General features: G+C 39.0%; 1 protein-coding gene across 1 annotated transcript in view; it reads left to right on the top strand.

Moving 5' to 3' along the window:
• SCFD2 (sec1 family domain containing 2) overlaps positions 1 to 19702 on the top strand; it is a 197899-nt gene that overhangs the window by 18989 nt on the left and 159208 nt on the right. The window contains exon 3 of the mRNA XM_021285832.2: positions 15908 to 16035. Within this exon, the coding sequence (XP_021141507.2) occupies positions 15908 to 16035 (128 nt within the window). The remainder of the gene's footprint in view (positions 1 to 15907; positions 16036 to 19702) is intronic.

Below are 19702 nucleotides of genomic sequence, written 5' to 3'. Positions count from 1 at the left end.
GTTTTATAGCTGCTCTCTGTTTCAAAAGTGGTTGTGAATATTGACCAAACCAAGCCAATTTTTATGCCCTGGTGAACCGTGGCCAGAAATGATCCTTCGGCAGGCTCTGGATGACTGTGCTAATCCAAATGCCACTTAATTTCTACAGATTTTGCAAGCATTTTCTAAAATGATCTTCAACTGGGAAAGATTCCCGTTTGCTGTAGGAGAGAAGAGTTTTATGACCTTGCTTAAGTCTCTCCATGACTGTACTACTCATTTAAATAAGCAACCAGAAAAAGAAATCCATATTGAGCCATTTTCAGTTACTGGAAACAGCCACATAACGCACACTGAATGTGTATGCTGCACGTGGGTGCTCAGGCTCCAGTTACCCTTTAGAAAAAGGAAATTAACTTTGACAGAAAAAGCTGCAGGTCTTATTAGTGACAGGGGAATATGTCACGGCTTCAAACACTCTTTGCACAGGTTGGAATAGACCATCGGTGATACACTGGGTTCTGATGGGAAGGAGAGAATGTGGAGGAGGAGGGAAATTAGACAGCACCCAACACACCTCTTATACAAGCCTTTTTTAGGAGGATGCAGTGTTAATATTGGATGACTAAAAAAAGCTATGGAAAATCCAGAGATTTTGGATTAAGACAAATTTCTGCTTTTCTTACTCATTCTGTGGTAGGCAGAAGTGTATCGGGGAGGGGCTGTGAGAAGATATCCAGAGCACAGGGTAAATATATGCAATGTAGACAAAAGTCCTTATCTTGTTCTCCATGACAGATCAACTGGAGCACGGAAATGGTTATAGAAATGAAAGCCTAAGGCTGGAGCTTTATTCTTTCTGAATAGCTATCAGTTTGGTTTTGAAGGCTAGAATTGGCCATATTAGGTTCTGAAGATGAGATCTGAAGAAGCCAGGGCTCTAGGTTTGTATTAAAACTATGACAAATATGCTACTTTGAAGTGAGAGAGGGACATAAGGAAGATACACAGGGCCAAGCCCTAGCCCTTAAGTTAGTCTAAGTTTGCTTTCACCAACATGCTAGCAGAGAATCTGGCCCTGCCTGTTCAAAAATATGTCTGTAAGATGTAAGGCCTGCTTCAGATTATTTTTTTTACTATTTATTATGGGTCTCCAAGTCTCTACTTCAACACTTGTTCTCAACTCGTAAAGAGAGTATCTTTGACTGTTTTTAGTGCTCTATGCCATAAGACTTCATAAGCAATGATTCTTGTGGTAACTGAGTCACTTGTGGAAAGGATTGTCTTTCCTTCTCTGATGAAGACATGTTCCTGTACATTAAGCCCTCAAAATGGACTAGTCAAGAGGTTGCTTTGGTTACTCAAGGCTTTAGGCCAGCAAATGAGGGAGGGAGGTCAAAGGAGACTACCAAATATTGGCCTTGTAAATCAAAAACATTGAGGAGAGGGAATTCCTGGCATTCCATGGTATCTGAGTTTATTTTCTTACATTTCTCTAATAAGAAAAGCACACTTCAGATGTGTTCTTGGTAAATGTTTTCACTTGTCTCATCTATCTCTGCTGCCAAAAGTGACCCAAAATATATTGGTTTTACATGCCTCAAGGACATGTATTGGATAACTAACCCAGTGCATCTGTAAAAGTGGACTTGGCACGCCAGTGAAATCCTTGAATGCAGATTCAATTGTCAGCACCTCATTACTAACTGTTCTTTCACTGGAATAATTTTTATTAAAATAACCTTATACAATAGCTTTAAAACACAGAACAGAATGCTCTAAAGTAATCTATTATGTTACATGTATTCCCAAGTAATACATATGTTGTAAGGATCAGACTTTATTTTTAGCGTAATTCATTTACTTTGCCCAAAAACGAAATTAAAATCCCTGACAAGTAACTCTTTACCATGTACATTTTAAAGAGCTGCTTGGCAAGAGTTTTGATATACCTTGTAGTGCACAAAATCCTACTCAGAAGCTTTCAATTAACTTGATTCATACAGAACTTGGTCTGGCATTCTGTGTAAGCTGTCCTGCAGCTTGTAGGAATGCAACATTTTACAGAACCATTTTGTTGGACCAAAAGGCAACCAGTAGAAACTTGGACAGGACTAAATTATGATTATAAATATTAGAAAGTATTAAGAAATTATTTGCGTGCACTTTTTTCGCTTCACCCCTGCAGAGTTCGGCCACTGTTAGAGGAGCAGGAGTGAATTTTGGGGTAGTGCTGGAATGATTAAGGTCTGTTTCATTACAGTGACCAAGAAGGCTGTGGCATATCTGGGAACCTTTTGGCATGAAGCCTTCCCTTTACCTTGTGAAGTACTGTATATCCACATCTGGAAAACAGGGTGGATCAGGTCTCAATAATCAATTCTCCTTGCAACAGAAAGAATTTCAGTTTTCAGTGATTTTTCTTTCATGTGTCTTGAAGGAAGCAAACTGGCTTCAGCATTCATCTGGATGGTCAGTCCTTCTGTTTCTCACAGTGTGCTATGGTGTGCTTGGTTGTTTAGATGAATTACAGGCAGGCTAATCCAAATAAAGATCAGGTGCCGCTTCTGCTTTTGAATGGTGGTGGACAGCCTTTTCTTTTTTTCCTTGACAATTTCACGTGCTATTACAGGTTACACATTTGACTCTTCTGTAGGCTCTCCTCTGAGAAATCTTCGAAGACTTCCAAAAATGTATCACTGAGGTGGGAGCAGAAGACGAGGAAGGAGCACTGCTAGACCTGGTCCCATGCTGAGTCAGTGCAGAGGAGCTTAGTCCTGAATAGCTGGCAAGGAAAGAGAATGCTGTTGTACATTTGGAACTGAAACTCGTTTTTGCAAGTCCCAGTGCGATGCATAACTATCCACTGAACGACTGCCCCAGTGCCTTCATAATTGTTTAAGAGCTACTGTTTGAATAATGGGAAAGTTGAGCTAAATATTCTGTGGCCTGTAATAAAGGCTCTTCTGCGGAGACAGCTGGTGTGGAACTAATGTAGAAGGGAGGTAATCCTACCAGCTGGTTAATGGATGAAAATGGTAACAGAATGTATTATGTGTTGTTCAACAGCAAAATTTGAAAAAGAAACAGACAGGGTTTAGAGAATAGATAGAGTTAAAATGTTTTGAGGTGTGCTGACCACATCTTACAGCTAGAACTCTTTGACTAGTTGACAGTTAATCTCTTTGCACAGGACATATTCAAAATCACATCTGTGTATAAGATGGAGCTTAGTGGGATTTAATGATTGAAGGATTACTAAGACCTAAACATCAGTCAGCCTCTATCAAAATCAGTCCTACCTTTCAGAGATGCATCTTGCTTGCTCTCTCTCTCAGTAATCTGCCAGATCCTTCTGCTTAGGGTATCACCAGAAAGGCTTAAAATGACCAAACTTTGTGTTTGGTAAGTACACTTGTATTAGATCAAAAAGAAGAATCCTTAAAAAAGATTAATAGAATCCCTGGTTTATTGGTACACTTGACTTCCAGTAAAGTTTTTGAGATAATCCAAGTTTTAAAAGAGACACCCTGAAATTCATGTATCTTAAGACAACCAACAGCATTTGTTTCCAGGATAATAATCTTGTAAGATTATAGACTTCAGAGGTTCTTGAAGTTGATAAGTAACCATCATAAAAGGACTTCAGGCAAAGATGATGATCTGTTTCTTGTTGGTGTAATTTCCAGGCATGCTTCTGTTTCAGGGCTGTTTGTATGACTAGTGCTTCCCTTTCACTCCTGCTTCAGCTTGGTGAGCAGCAACAGGACCACACAGATTCCTTTTCCTACACCCCGTACCTTCCCGAAAGTGCCCTTGTTTCCTGTAGACTTGCCTCAGGGTAACATCTTCCAGCATTAGCATTACGACAAAAACTTACTGCATGTTGCACAGTAGTCATATAATGGTGTGAAACATCGCTGGCAGTCAGTTTTGTAGAATGTGAATAGAGCTGGCTTCAGAAATGTATTTAGGGAAAGCCTGGTCCTTTGCCACCCATTTCATGCTCGTGCTGTGGCTTCTTCCAGTAGTTCAGCAAAGGCAGCCTCACTTGTTTAGAGGAGCTCTCTTCCTGACAAAACATTTGATAGCTGTTGAAGAAATAATCTTGTAGCAGTATCAGCCACCATATGAAATTGCAAAGCTAAGTCTGTTTGCCTGTATGACTGTGTGTGTGCATTGCAGTGTTATTTTTGAATTAAATTTTCCTGAAGTGAATAGGAGCTTTAGTGTAATGGCCAGTAACTCAATTCAGACTTCTAATAATTTTATAGTTTGCAGACAACAAAGTGTTATGGAATTAAGCACTAGTTCTCATTTTCACAGAGTGGTTTGGAGAAGATGTAGGGTCCTAGTCTAAGCCTCTTCTGCTTGTTCAGCTTATTTTACAGATTTTGATGTATTGCACTTGGATGCCACAGCACCTGTAGGGGATGACAGTTTATATATATTTTTTTCTGCTCTGATGTTGCAAATAGAGATTATATGGTTTATATGCATGTATAGCTTTGTTGGTGTTGGCATGGCTCATCTGCAGAAGGATAACTATGTGAAAGGTAAATTAATCCAGGAGCTTCAGAGATTTGCGTGATGTTTGGCCCACAAGAAGACCTGACCCCTCTTGGTCTTGAGGTTAGTTGTATTTGCAAGGCTCTTGTGTGTTCTTAGTGCTGCTGGTCACAAGCTTATACATGTAATGCAACACATCACTGCTGTAGTTTAACAGCTACAATCGATGTAGACTTAGGGGGTTTATGTTGCTTGTGGCAGTGGTAAGATACAGTATTACAATATTTTGGGTATATTTTTATTCCATCTATGGAATGTTTGAATATTTTCTACTCATTTTGTACTGATTACATAGCATTTTCGAGAAAGCCACAGTTGGTAAATTTCAAAATTGCTCTGTAGAAGGAATTAGTAGTCTTTCTGTAAATCCTCCAAATCAAGAAATCAGGCTCAATAGCTATATGGCGTTTATCTTCTTATATCTTCTCTTACTAAAACAGAAGAAAAGGTATGATACAAGGAAACTGCCTTAATGTTTCACAGCATATAATCCAGTCGAATACTTGATATTATATTGCTTCCTTATGTTTCACCTTTGGTTGACCTTGAAGTTTACAGGTTACAGTGGATATTAATGATCTTGGGAACAGCTAAAATAAACAGAACAAGAAGGAGATGAGAACCCATAGCTCCGCAAACTATTTGTTGGACCGTGTAGTTTTGTTTTTAACACAGGAAAATGCTGGTTTGTCTGTTTATAATCAGATGAAACACTGTAGAAATGTCATCTATCTAAAGGATTCTTCAATGTGACCATATCAGTTTAAATATAAATGTAGTAAATTCTATTGGAAAAAAACTCTGAAAGTTTTCTAAGAACTTTTTCGCTAAGAAGCTGTTCTAATATTAAGCTGATACAGAAATTCTGTATTACTAGTCTATGTAAATGGAATAGAATAAGAGGATTTATAAATTAATTTTCTTTTCAGATACAGTGTATGCGTGCATGTGTTTGTGCTGACTTTTGTTATGGTAAAATACGGTCCACAGATTACTTTTCTGCTGTCTTGAATTATTTTTCTGTTTTGGTTTAATGCACACTAATGTCATTAGTTTACACTATTACTCTTTGATACTGGAAGCAGCAATGAGTGGAGTTGCATTATTTTTCCATAACATCATTCTGTGCGCAGCTGTGTTGTCTCATGTATGCAGTTATTAGCGAGTAAAGTTGTTCTGTGTCATGGATGCTGAACTGTGTATGTTAAACTTTTTGGCTTTCTGAAGCCAAGAAACCTCTTGTATGTGTATCACAGCATATATGTATATAAATATGGCTATATTTAGATCAACGTGAAACAGGACTGTGGTTAAGATGCTTGTCCTTACAAGTTTACATGATGCTTGGATTGAGGAAATGTTCGATAAAACTTAAGATGGTGGGTTTGGCAAGTGACGAACCTGCTTCAAATGGTGGTTGACCACAGTCATCAAACTTGCGTACATATTCTGTTTTCTAAGTATGGCCATCTGTAAAGTAGATACATGAACGAACCAGAAAAGTTAAGTTTCTCTTTTATTTTTTTATTTAAAAATAAAAAGGGTAAAACGTAGAATGCAATGTTACCATTCACTTTTGTTGGGAGGATTTTTTTCTTTTCTTTTCAATCAGTTCCTGATGTGAACTGAATCCTTGCCAACCTTTTAATAATTAATTCTTAAATTTATTGTAATTCAGTTCACCTGTGGGACCAAAAATATGTCAAATTTTAAGAGTCTGATTTACTGTGTATCATCTGTGGAGACAGGGAAAGGAATTGAGCCCCAAGCAAAGAGCTGTAGGTAAACAGAGCAGTTGTGGGGCAGTTTGGGGTTGCCATGCTGGTTGTGTTTGTAAGAACCTCCTGAATTGTTTGGTTTTAAGTTCTCCCATGCTCCACTGATAACAGGGAGCATATTTCTTCCCAGTTTGCAGTATAGTGGTCATGGTTTTATTGGAACACAATAGTTCATATGAAACATAGTGGTTTTGCAACTTAAAATTATGATGTTGTTTTAAAAGCTGTTTTGAGATAATTCTTTCACAATTCCTGTCTGTCTGAAATGAGCTTGTGATTTTGTATATTCTCAGCATTTTTTAGACTTTTGCTACTATGTCCATGAAAATCTTGTCCCATGCTTTGTATGCTTCATTATAAGATGAACCAAAACTTATTCTCTCATGGCACTCAGCAGCAAATTCAAAGAATACTTTCCGATTCCTGTTGGGTTTAAGATTCACCAGACATGACCAATGATTATTTTCTCTTCTCCTAACAGTAGTTAACAGCTTGTTTTACCATCCTGCGTCTGAAAACATTTGCAAAATTTAAGTTAACTTGGCCAGATGTACAGCATTGCCCTGGTGAGTTGGTATCTGTAGGTATGGCAATCTAAAAATAATAGCTTGAATATAATAACTTGCCTATAATAACTGTTCCTGCTCTTACCACTGTGTTTTAACCAACGTTGCCCTGGTGCTCTAGGCAGCATACACTTCATTTGTGAGCTGGAGTTTTCAAAGAATAACCCGTGTACTGTGCCCATTTGTTTGATGGCCATGTTGAGTCAGCTACATGTGAAATCAGCAACGAAGAAAATTTTATCTGTATGCTAATCCTTGCTAAGGTCAAAACAGAGGAGAGGAGGCAAAGAATTATGGAATTTTTGACTTTTAGTGGCAAACAATGTCTTTTTATGAGCAGGTCTACTGTATTAATCCAATTAATACTGTACTTTCTTGTATACGTATATATTGAACAACATCAGTGAACTGGCCAATAAACTCCTGATGATAAAAATGTTGCTTCTAACGCTTGATGCTTACAAAAATTTTACATAGTCCAGAGGGGAATCTATTGTAAAACTTTGTGGCTAGTCATCAGCTCCCATTTTTGGTCTTACACTTTAGCTTTGCCAGCTGCAAGCTCATTTACCACACCTTGAATATTATCTCAAAATTGCTTTTTAAATGCCTAGCAGCTTCTTTTTTATCTGCCTGCTGGTTTAAAGTAAGGGCTTTAAAATTACTTGGTGGCAAAAGGCTGTTAAGAATCTAGTGTATTTTTAATGATTCTTTTTTTTTTTTCTGTATCTTTAAAATGGCCTTTTTTAAAAATTAAAAATATATGCTGCTTGTGTCTTGCAGAAAAGTAGTCTAGTTGTATAAATTGATGATGAAGTTTACTAACATCTAATAAATAATAATTTGGTCATATAGGGCTATGTTCCCTGTAGGAGTGCTTTAAAAGTACAGGAACATTTATATACTAGGAAATGTTCCTAGTTTGGACATAGTAAATAGCAAAGTATATCACATAGGCAAGGCCTCTAGTTTTCTTTTTGGGGGTAGGTTTAATAGTTTACAGAGCTAACAATATAGAGAATTCTCTTATGTGACCCTTGCTGTTGTAGGATTGATTTACTGTTTGCTAAAATATCTCATGAAGTACTTGAATATTTTCTGAACTTTGCAGTGCACTTTAATTGACAGATTAATTTGTCATAGCTTCTTCCATCAATTATTGTAATGTGATTATTGCTTTAAAATTGCTGTTTGCAGTGTAGAAAAATGCAAATCTCAAAACCTTGTGCACTGTTGAGGCAGAAAAGTTGGTGTTTTAATAGCACTCCCCATGACCTTTAGTGAATCAATTGTTTTATCAATCAAATTATGCTAGTAAGAGTTAATTAATTAACTTGATCTTGATGTGACACAGCCTTCCTGGAGTATAGACAGAAAGGAGGGAGAGGAAAGAAGGGTCTGTATAAACACCACATGCAAAGGCTGAAGCTATCAGCCTGCCATTAGCCCTTTATCTAAGTGGCTTTTGGCATATAAATCAAACAATAACCTCTCTGTTTTGACTTGGTGCCAAAGTACACAGCCACAGTTGAGTCTACAGCAGATTACACCCACCAAGCGGCTTGAGGGCTTGCAGTGAAACTGGGAAATAACGGTTAAATTATTCAGGAACACATTTATGTTGGCTGTCGGACTCTTGGTTTTTTTGTGGTACCATTTGCATGTTCTAATCATAAAAACAAATACACAGAGGACATACATCTAAGTGAGGATGTGAGGATAAGGTTCTAACTTGAATGGCTGCAAAGAGCTTGTTTTTTAAAAAGTTTTGTGTGTTTTGCCACGTTGCAATATTTTTAGTAATCTGTGGTGAGGATACTAATACCCAATGCTCCGTCTGCGGTTTTCTGCAAGTACCATACCAAGATGACAGTAGCTTTCTGTTTCCTTTTTTTCCTACAGTTAGGATGGATTAGGAGGTAGTTCAAGTTCCTACTGTCTACAAGGCGTATTCAAGTAGGCTGAGCAGATTGGCCCGCCGTACAAAGTTTCCAACAGCAGAATTACAGTCCGCCATTATAAAGCTTCAGAAAGTTGTCCTTTTACTCTCTTAGAAGTAAAAAGTGTTAGTCCATCCTGGAGATGTGCAATTTATATTTACCTGAAAATAAACATTGTTGGATTTTTGTGTTTTTCTTTGAAGAGAGTATTGCCGCATCTTAAGCTGAACACACATGGGCCAGCCTGCTGAGTGCGCACACTTGGGATGCACGTGCATATGTGGCAGCATGACAGACTGAAGCCCTGGAAATACTGACAGCTGTTTCTGTATAGAAAAGTTCTGATAAATTGCATTAGAGCCTTTTGGTCACTTTCAGAAGGGTGAAACGAAGAACAGCTTCTTTCTCTGAGCCCAGCTTTGTCTGGGCAGCGTGGTGTCACAGAGCTCAGCTCTCTCCATCCCTGCAGCATCCCCACAGCATCCCTGCCACGCGGAGCAGAGGTTTTTCAGGCAGACCACTTCCTCGTGTCGCTGTTGGTTGTCAGGGACGTGGCTGTCCCCCTGAGTTGTCAGGCTGGTCTCCAGGAATGCGCGGTATATCCGCTGTAGCGTTGGTGTGGCCCCCGCGCTCTCCGAAACAGCCAGGGGATGGGAGGAGGGGGGACGTCTCTTGGTACGTGGCCCCTCGCTGCAGGCTCATAGCCAAATCATTGCGTCTTATCGCAGGCTTGTGCTTCTCTTCAGTTTGACGGTATTCGGATGACATATTGCCAGCAATGGATTTGTCCTTTGTAGTAATGGTCTTCTTAGTACCCTGCTGTTGTTTTCTGAAGTGCTATGCACTTAGTGTGGATGTTGTGTCTTCTTAAAATGAATGTGAGTTATTGCAGAGGATACATTGGCAGCACGCTTACTGTTTTTTTTTAGCAGTCATTCAGTTTTGGGCAGCTTTGTGGTATTAATGGAGCTCCAATTTAATCTTTACTGAATTTTTTCCTCCTCTCTTCCTCTTGCAAAAATATATACGCACAGCTAAGCTGTAAAGCTATATTGACATAAGGTGAAAGTTTTGCTGATATGATAACCACAGAATCTGTCTCATCTTGAGACTCACAATTTTCCTTCTGATTTTTTTTTAACTGTAAAAGTACAAACACAACTATTTTGTTATGCTGAAATGCTGTCATTTCAGCTGGTTAATTTTTGGAGCCCACTCACTGTTGATTTCTGTCACTTATTCAGAGCCTGTGTCAGCAAGTTGCTCTTCGAAATCCCATGTCCTTTGCCAGGTATAGAAATAACCATATTCACTTACTCTTCCTTCATTAACATCTTGCTTGTATGATGTCCTCCACGTGGTTACTTGCCATTTCTGATGTAGACTGTGCTTTCACGTGACCCCAAGCAGTTTAAAAACAAAACAGAACTGTACAAAGTAATCCTTTTGTTTCTTGATTGGAGCTGTAGTACATCTGGGAAGGAAACTCAATGTAGATACTGACTTCTCAATTTGGCCTTTGAAAAGGTTATTGAAGAGACTCGTGACCTATTATTAGCCTGAGGCCACAGAAAAGGTTGCATGAAACTTAAAGAGTTTATTATACCAGTGTTTTATAAGGAGAAAATAGGATGACCTGAATTTGTCCTGTTAGGCAACTTAGTCTAGGCAAAAATCCAGTAATAGATAATGTACCTGTCAATTTATTTTATCCTCCTTGACTGGAAATTAGATCATATGAAAATAAATTGCAATAGCTTGCCAGAGACTACAGGTGTGGTTGATAATTTTGGTGATGAAGGTATGCTGCTTGGACAAGAGCGTTTGACTTGTTTTCATTTTGTTAATTATACCGGCTGATTGAAGAAATAACATTGCTTAGCTAATATTATCCATGCTAAGGAGGTTAAGAATGGCCTATTGGTAGATCTGAAAATGTAATGGTAAATGGGGACCACTTAGTTATTGAGTTGACATATTTTCTAGTATGGGCTTATGGTTTTTTTGACCTTTTGCTCTTACACTAGTGACCTGTAAGACCATATTTTAGTAATTTATCAGTAATGGAGAAGATGTGGAGCTGTAAGGAAGTAAATATATTTCTGTATGGGTGGTGTGAAACAAGAGACAAGTTGTTTCAGCCAAGTCTAAAATTGGGGTGTTGTGCATTGTACACCCAAGTTTCCTAAGTGTCTCCAGGTTTCTGTCTTTGCCTTTAGGTTTGTGTCTACTCCAAGAGTTTGTTCTCCATTGACTAGCACTTGATTTCACCTATTTCCAGACTACTGACTTCTGGTTGGTAACAGCACAGACCAGTGCCACCAGCCTCCCACTGTTCTCCCTAAATGTGTTTAAAATGAGTAGCTTTGAGACTAAGCCTACAGATGATCACAGGTGGGGCATTTTCTGTCTGTCAGATGACCTTGGCGGTAGTATCCTTGCAGGACTGGATCAGTCCAGATCAAGAGAATAAGTTACAGTTATTTTAACAGATACAAGGTTAGGCATTTGATTATCAACTCATAAATGTCTAGATCAAACAAAATAGTTGAGGGATCTGAGCTGTGCTTACAAATTACCAACTTTTTCCTATCTGACTCAATGCATAGTCCCACATGGGACATGTTACCACAGCTGAAAGGGAATGAGAACAAGTTCCCCCACAGCGAGTGTTGCTGAAGCTGCTCATCAAACTGCACCCATACTTTTTCTCAAGGGTTTGGCTTTGTCATCCTGTCATCTTGGTGCCAGTGAACAGTAGATTTCGTTGAGCAGTCTGTCCTTTGGGTATTGTAAATTTGGGAAGCCAGCTAGTTAGCCAGTTCACAGCTAACCTGTTCTATTATTGACTTTTGTATTTATTTTTTGGTCTCTCCTATCTTTAGTTAAAGAAAGAGTGCCTCTGGAGGCTGCAGTCAGGGCTGCTTTGAACCGCTTGCAGCTGTCCTTGGTCAGCATAGAAAATCCCAGTCTTTCTGACCTGCTTCTCATCAGCACCCATTTCCTTGCACTGCTGCCAGCTGGTGTCTCATTTCGGGATTCATATAGATTATCTGTTTGATGACTGATCCTTTTTTGCTCTTTGTCTTCACAGTTCAGTTTTGAAAACTGGCATGCAAGTACCAGAAGTAGGGAAGATGCATCTTTCAGCTGTCTAGATTTCTCCCTCTTCCTTTATAACCTTTGTTGTTGTTGTTTTAAAGTCCAAATTATATGCAGGTAAATTTTAAATAGTCTTGGAAATGGCTCATGAAAAATATGCAACATTTATGTGTGAAAGAGGAAATTTGCAATTATCAAATGTCTGTCAAAAACCTTGCTTTATGTATGTCGAATGGTATGGCTGTGTCTAACGGGGCTTTTCAAAGACTTCAACCTTATCTCTGGACGTAACATAATGTTTTTGTTTAATGACCTTCTAATTTGTCTACTAGATAACTGCTACTCTTATTTTTATTATGTTCTGTTTTCTGAGATGGCTGGTTCATTAGGTACTATGACCATGATGATAAAAGGCAGGACAGGGTATCAAAACCTGTGAGCAAAACTCTAAGCTTGTTGGTGAAACTGGTTAACGGTAGAAGCCCCTGACTTTTAGTGCTTTATCAGGCTTGCTGTGCCCCTGCAAAACATTTTGTTACAGAGATATGCACAGAAGTGTGCACTGAATTATTTACCTATTGTCGTGACATTGATTTGGAAGAGTGGTTTAGAGTTCCTGATCTGTATTGTAGTGTAACTATACAGAGTTTATTTTTTCTTAAGCAAAACAACATGATTCAGACAATATCTTTAAATATTTTGTAATGCATAAAATATTTTTTAAAAATCTACTTAGTTTCAGAAAACTACTGCAGCAGTTCACATGTAAACCAAATAAATAGTCTTTGGGAAGTCAAGGAATGCAAGAGGAAGGAGGAATTTGAATTGGGGTACTGGGTCCCATACAAATCACTGATTACAGCACCAGTGTCGTCAGATTAGAGCATTTGGACCAAAGCAGAGGAACTGCAGATGGGAAAAAGAGGAGGGGAAGGGCACTGTGACAGGAGCTGGAAGGCAGTCACAGACAAATGTCTCACCACAAGGGGAAGATAAGATAATATTGTTTCCGAGTGTTAGAAATCTCTAAAAGGAAAATGTTGTGGTAACTTCTTGGATCAGGCAAGAGGCAACACCAGAACTCTGTGCTGCGTCCTACTGACTCATTTCCAGCAGCCATTCCTGTCCTGTCATTGATGTCCTGTTCAAAGCAAAATCCCTTCTCTAAAGATGTATTAGATGGAGAATGGGAAAAGTGTTTTCAGCAGAAAACATACAACTACTTTTCTTGCTCTTCTTCTCTATTATAATTTCAAAATAAATGGCTGAATGTGGGAACTGTTGCTTTCTGTGGATTGACCTAGTCAGTTGACTATGTATGTGAGCTATTAAGATATATTGATCTCAGCCAGTTTGTGTGTTGTTCTATATATCATAGCTCAACCACTAGGTATTCTGCAAAGCAGTGGGAAGAAAAATGCCTACAGAAACTCAGTAGATTACACAGAGATCCAAGCATACAGGAGTGTGGTTGCCCCCCAACTGCTTTTTGGCTGTACCACAGTTGTTTCACTTTTTGCTAATTTTTGTGTGCTAAAGAAACCTTCAGGGATTGCGCAAATTTAGGTCCTTGGGATTAAAGAAAAACTACGATGGCTAAAGGAGGAAGAGCTTACAAAGCAGAAAGCAAACCTCCCCTTGCCCTTTTTTTTTTTTTAGTGCATTAGTATGACTTCTTTTGTTTGGTTTAAAATAATTAGTTTGTTATTTTAGAGAGTTTTTTATTGTTTAAACTAATAGCAAGAAGAAGTACCAGCTGAAACAGGGACTTGTAGCCATGATTACACAAGCATAGCATACATTGCTTGCAAAGACTGTGCAATCCAAATTGACAGGACTGATCAACAGTTGGTGTGGCGAGAGAGCAGCAAGCAAGGACAGAGGGCAGAAAAATGGTGCAAACTTATCACGTACATTCTGACTTTTACTGAGGTCTATAGATGCTTTTGGGATGATTTTTCTACACTTACTATTTGCTAAATTCCTTTATAAAGTATGGAAGTGAGAAAGATGAGACTACAAAAAACAGTGCAAAATTTGGAAGACTTATTGTAGTTTCCTTGTGTTGTTTGTTTTGCTTTGTTTGAAAGTCTTGGCTCCTGGTGTCTGTGTTCATGCAAGACTCTGCTTAGATTTATGATGACAAAAAGAACTGGGAAAATAAGAACAGGTTAAAATCTTAGAAAACAGAACTTAACTTTTCTTCCAAATAGGAAAAAAAAAAAAAGGTGTTTTTGTAACTAGCTTCCTGATGGTTTAGGCCTGATTCCTGATCTCTATACATTTTTATTTGGAGCTGCATGTTTAGGAAGGGATTAGTTAGCAGGCAAGCAGTGCCCTCTTGCAATCCAAACCTCAGGTGTGCTTGTAAATGACAGTGAGACACACCCTGGGAATGTGATGTGAACAGGATCAACAGGCTGCATTTAAAAGTGATGCTGGGTGGGTAGGACTGAATCATAATAATTGAGTAGATAGCCTGTAAAAATAGCGTACCCAAAGATCCATTACTTAAGGGAGACTGTGTTGAAGCATCTGTTAATAGTTGCTTTGGGAATCTCTTTCTTATTTCTTGCACTGTCATACATTATAAATAGCTGTGGTTTTTCTCATGAGGAATCCCCTTGGAGCTGCTGCCCATGAGCAGCGTGCAGCATCAGTGCTCAGGTCGCGCTTGGCGATGGAGAAGAAGGAGCTGCTGCAGATGTGCTTGGCTGCTTCGGGATGTTTTGGGATGCTGCTTCCTCCCTCCGACACCAGGGGAAGGCTGAGTTGCACTGTGTGAAAGAGAAATGGAAGGACCGTGTCATGTAATCTGACTTTTGCTTCCTTAAAGCGTGGCAATAGGATGAAATTTTCTCTTCCTATATGTTTGTGATTTGTTTAGAAGAAAGGGCACTCAACCTTCTTCCCACGGTCCTTTTACTCACACAGGCTTTGACAGAGGATGTGGGTTCCTGGGGTAACAGGAGTGGGGCTTTACAATCCTTTTACCTGGTTTGGGAGATTGCAGAGGTTTGCTAGCAACAGCCCTGCTGTTGCAGCAGACCGTAAGCACAGCTGCTCTGTAATAGGTATCAAATGATTTGTTGGGGCTTTTTTATTTTCTGTGAAACAAAGCTTGTTTTGGCATGTTTATAAGTATGTTGTAAATGACATCAAAACGTATTTAGGAGTTAAATGTCTCCTGAGGAAAAAACAGAGGGAGGTTTTTTCTTTAAAAAAGAAATTAAATTTTAAAAAAATTACAACACAGTTAATCCCAATGTGTGGCTTTAGCCCCAGGCGAAGGCTTTTCCTCCCTTCTCCTCCCTCCTACCGAGAAAACACTGAATTCATTCAGGACAGCAACAAATGCAGTGTCCTGGAGGAGAGAGAAGACTGACAGGGAATGGAGTGCAGATGAGCCACACAAATTCCTAATTTAAACTTAGCAACAGCAACAATAAAAAGGAAGTCTGTAAATACAGAAACCATAAAGACAGTTACATTCTGCTATGGATTATTCTTTTCATGTAAGGAGAATCCATGACACCCAAAGTAACAGTAGCTCATCAAATCATACCAACAGCCTTGAGCATTGGAAGTATTGGCTCTGGGATTTGAGCTCGCCTGGAGAGCCAGAGCCCGTCCTTTTCACAGCTTTTTAGTAACTGAAGAAATTTGGACTGTTTCTGATGTTCCCGTGGTTGTACAGTAGTGGTTACTTTGAGGCTGACATGCTTATTTATTATATATGAATTCTAATGCTTTCTAATTAGCAGCGAAAAACTCTAGATTTTTTTCCTGTAAAACCGTAGCAACTGTTCCACTAAGAAAAAATAAAGCTTTTATATCACTTTATTTTTGCTTGTATCCTGCCCACCTCAGAGGATTTACTAAGTAGAAGCACTCATCTTAAAATATAAATGTTGTCTTAAGCTTACTCCATTATTCAAGCAATGTTTAGTATAACCCTGTCATTTTCTTATAGTGATCCAGCTGCCAAAGCTCTCTGGGAGTCCTTCATGAACCTCAAACAAAAGGAAGCTGTGATGGAGGCCAGGAGACACCTTGTGGAAGCTGCGAGCAGGGAAAATTTACCTATTAAGATGAGCATGGGTGAGTAGTGTGACGCTATACAGTGGTAATGTGAAAGATCATGTCATCTCCTCTTCTTCCACTTAACACTCTCAGGGAGAATCTCACCCCATTCTTGGTTCATCCCCATCCTTGTCAACAAATTTCAGGTGACCATCGTAGCTACCACAGGATCTTTCTCGTCTGTGAGAGGCAAGTGTCTCCTAAATATAACCACCTTAAAAAAAGTGAGAGCAGTGGTGAAGCAGTGAAGTTACAGGAAGGAAGGTATTAAAGGCATGCAAATGTTTTTTTGTGCAAAGCATGAGAATATGGTTATTCTTAAAAAGTCAGCAAGATTTGTGTCCTGACAGCAGGTGTTGTAAATAGCAGCTGATCTGATGGAAGGTGTGCAGATCTTGCATTTGATTACATTGTAAAGTGATTGCATTATGTAGGTAGTGAGGTTTATGTGAAGTAAGGCTGCCTGGCCTAAGAGAGTTTAAGCTGAAAACCACATCTGGGCACTCTTTAAACCTGAATTCTTGAGAATGTTAGATAGACAGAATATAACATAATGACTGTCAATAGCTTTTTTAGAACCTCATTCTCACTATATCCTGTACTCAGTGAAATGCAGGAATTGATATCATGTTAGGCTCATAAAAACTGGAATTGCTCTATACTGCAATATTTTTTTTTTTTTTGCATTTTATATACTCTGGGACTATTTAATGCCGAATGTTTCATCAAGAGAGAAAGGTCCTCATGGAATAAGAGTAATAGGCTTTTATCTGGGACTCCAGAGTAAACTGCCAAGATATCATAGAAGAATTAGATGTACAGCCAACTCATGTACTCTTAACAACTATAATATTTCATATATTGTATGGTCTTTACAAATACCTAGAGCATGCATTTAGTAGATTATTAATCAGAAATACTAGATTTCTGCAACAGTAATGCTGTAAGCTGTTTTAAGGAAATGGAAAAGGAGCAGCTGTGAGAGGGCTGTTACTGTGCCTTACCTCCTTCAGACAAGTTTGTAAATAATAGAATTTTGTTTAAGGTTTCACTGATAACGTGTGTGTGAGTATTCACCATGATGGCATTAAGAAGCCCCCACTGTTTTACTATTACATATGCCTTAAAAAAAAAGATTATTAATGTTGAAATTCAGATTTGTTTTAGAAGTAATTACTTCCTATCTTTGAGACGTAACAATCCATCTACCTTTGCTGCTTTGTGTGAATGATTAGATCAGCCACCCCTTCCCATGGTATCCAGTGAAGGCTGCAATAACCTGGATCTTAGTCGTATCAGCAGACACTTACTGGTGGCAGACTAAACATCTGACATGTGTGGGCCCAATATAGTGCTATGTAGAAGCACTGAAGAGTTGACGGTGAAACAAATTTCTGACTCTCTAGTTCTTGAGACTTGTGTTTTCTTGAAGCATAGCTGTAATTCACTAATATTTAGGGAATTTTGTTATTTATTTTGTGAATTGTATATTTATCTTGTGCTAGAATCATAATCAGTTGTTAACTTTGTAGTTGCACTTCAAAAGGTGAAACAAAATTTGAGCCAGTCTTGTAAATGATTGACATGCATAAAATTAGAAACAAGGAAAGGAGGGCACTGCAGTCACCAAAATCAAAACTTCTTACTTAGCGTAAATGCAGAAAACCTACAGCTCATGCCTAGATATCACATTGTCCAATGACAAATATTTATTAATGAATTTTTAGAACAGATCTGCATCTTTACCGCATTCATTGCTTGTTCCTCACGCTACAGAACATCTTAGTTCTTTGTAGAGAAGCTGGAAATTGTGTTGTTTATCAATTGCTGCTTTTGCTGAGAAGGAAAAATTCTGGTGGCCTGTTCTGGTCCCGATTGCTGTGTTTTAGTTGAAAGGCTCCTTCTTGCGGCTGTGGTATGAGGCAACACTGGCTGGAGAGAAGAGAAATACTTTCTCTCTTTTCTGTGCTTAGACTTGAGTTTTTATGATTTTTACCTCAGGTTCTGCCTGTATCAGAAGATCTTGGTGGATTGCACACTGGTTTTCCCAACACTTAGGATATTTTCTGAGCTTTTTATGGCCCTAATATTAAATGTAAGAGAGTTTTTCTAGCATGAAAGTTGCCTCTTACTTTCTTTACCAAGACCAGCTGTGTCAGATGGTAGAGTATTTTCTTTGCTACTACTTTTTTTCCTTCCCCCCCCTCCCAGAAATAAGGAGTGAATTACATTTGAAAGCAAAGCTTTGAATTCCATTTGGTGTAGCTGAGCCCTCCTGCAGTGGCCACCTGCGTGAAAAGCTGCATCACGTGTGACAATGGCAGCACAGGAGCCCTGTGCAGCGGTGAGAAACCCGATCCCATCCTGTTTCCGTATTTTCAGTGCAAGGAAAATAAATTCTGTTGTTTTCTGGGCTTTAAAAGGCTGATCATTACTCTGAGGTCTGCGTGTGCTTGCCTACGTTTCCCTGGCAAGCAACGTGCCTGACGCGCGGCTTTCCTCTTTCTCTGCCTGGCTGCGTGTGGCGGGAGCCCTGGCAGTTGTGGGAGGACACACAACACCCCCAAATGTCCCAAATGCCACCGGGAGCTCCATTTTTTCCTGCTGAAATCAGGAGGAGTGGAGAGAGAAGTTCTGAGGAAGAAGGAGAAATAAAGGAAATGAAGAATTTTGTCCAAATTTTGAGCTGAGTAGATTTTATTAGTTGTATCCAGGGAAGTGGTAGTGGGGATGCCTGGAAATCCTTTTGACTGTTTCAGGAGAGATCAGCATAGAAAGAAGGTGGCTGAAGATAAGCTGGCAACATTTTACTGAAGGTTTTGGTGGATGGACTCTTGGAGAAAGCCCAGTTTCAATTTACAAATGTCATGGAGATGGTCTTAAATAGGGCAACATTCTCTCCTCTTTCTGTAGCCATCTCATACTGAGGTTTTTGGGTGGGCCATTAAGTGGTTTTATACCATCTTCAAGGAACATTTGTATTTTTTTTCCTCCATTTATGTCTGAGGAATAAGTGTATTTTTATCTGTAATTTCACTATATCTGTGAAAGAACTACACTGTTGTTAAAAATTCCAGCAAGTGATGCAGGCTAGTAAGCTGTCCAGAGCTGTTCATTGCAAGCCTTTTAAAATGCTGTGTATTTTTTAAGGAAGAATTGCAAGTCTTAGGAAACCGCATTACAGAGGGAGACAAAGTGGGAAGCGATGGTCCATAAAACCGACTAGCACACAAAGCTATGGAGCTACTTTGCTCTTTCCTTACACAACAAAACCTGAGCTGTGTAGCTAGGTAGTGTGTTTGATTTTCTGAGGTCCACCTTGAAGAAGGCAGGCAAAGCCCTGTGCAGAATTCTAGCCAGTATGAAGGATTTACATGTGCTATATCCAGCTTACTTACTGTTTAATTAATTGCATCCATAAATACATTACATGGGTATATGGGTTTTGAAGATGTGATTTCCTGTGGAGTTTAGTAATGCTGCCAGTATTGACTTTTGGGGAGAATTTCTTTGGTATTCCTTACTGTGGGCATGCTGACATTGAGCCCCTTCTTTACAGGATGCTATAAATGTGTTGAAACCGTGTTACTAGCATAGTAGTTGCACCTAAGTTTTGCCTTAACCCTTTCAGGTAGATACATTTCCCAAAACAGTAAACAGGTGTCTGTCTTTTACTAGATGCCTA

Source organism: Columba livia, chromosome 4, assembly GCF_036013475.1.
Source record: "Columba livia isolate bColLiv1 breed racing homer chromosome 4, bColLiv1.pat.W.v2, whole genome shotgun sequence".
Lineage (NCBI taxonomy): Eukaryota > Metazoa > Chordata > Aves > Columbiformes > Columbidae > Columba > Columba livia.
This window is presented reverse-complemented; position numbering and strand designations above follow the sequence as displayed.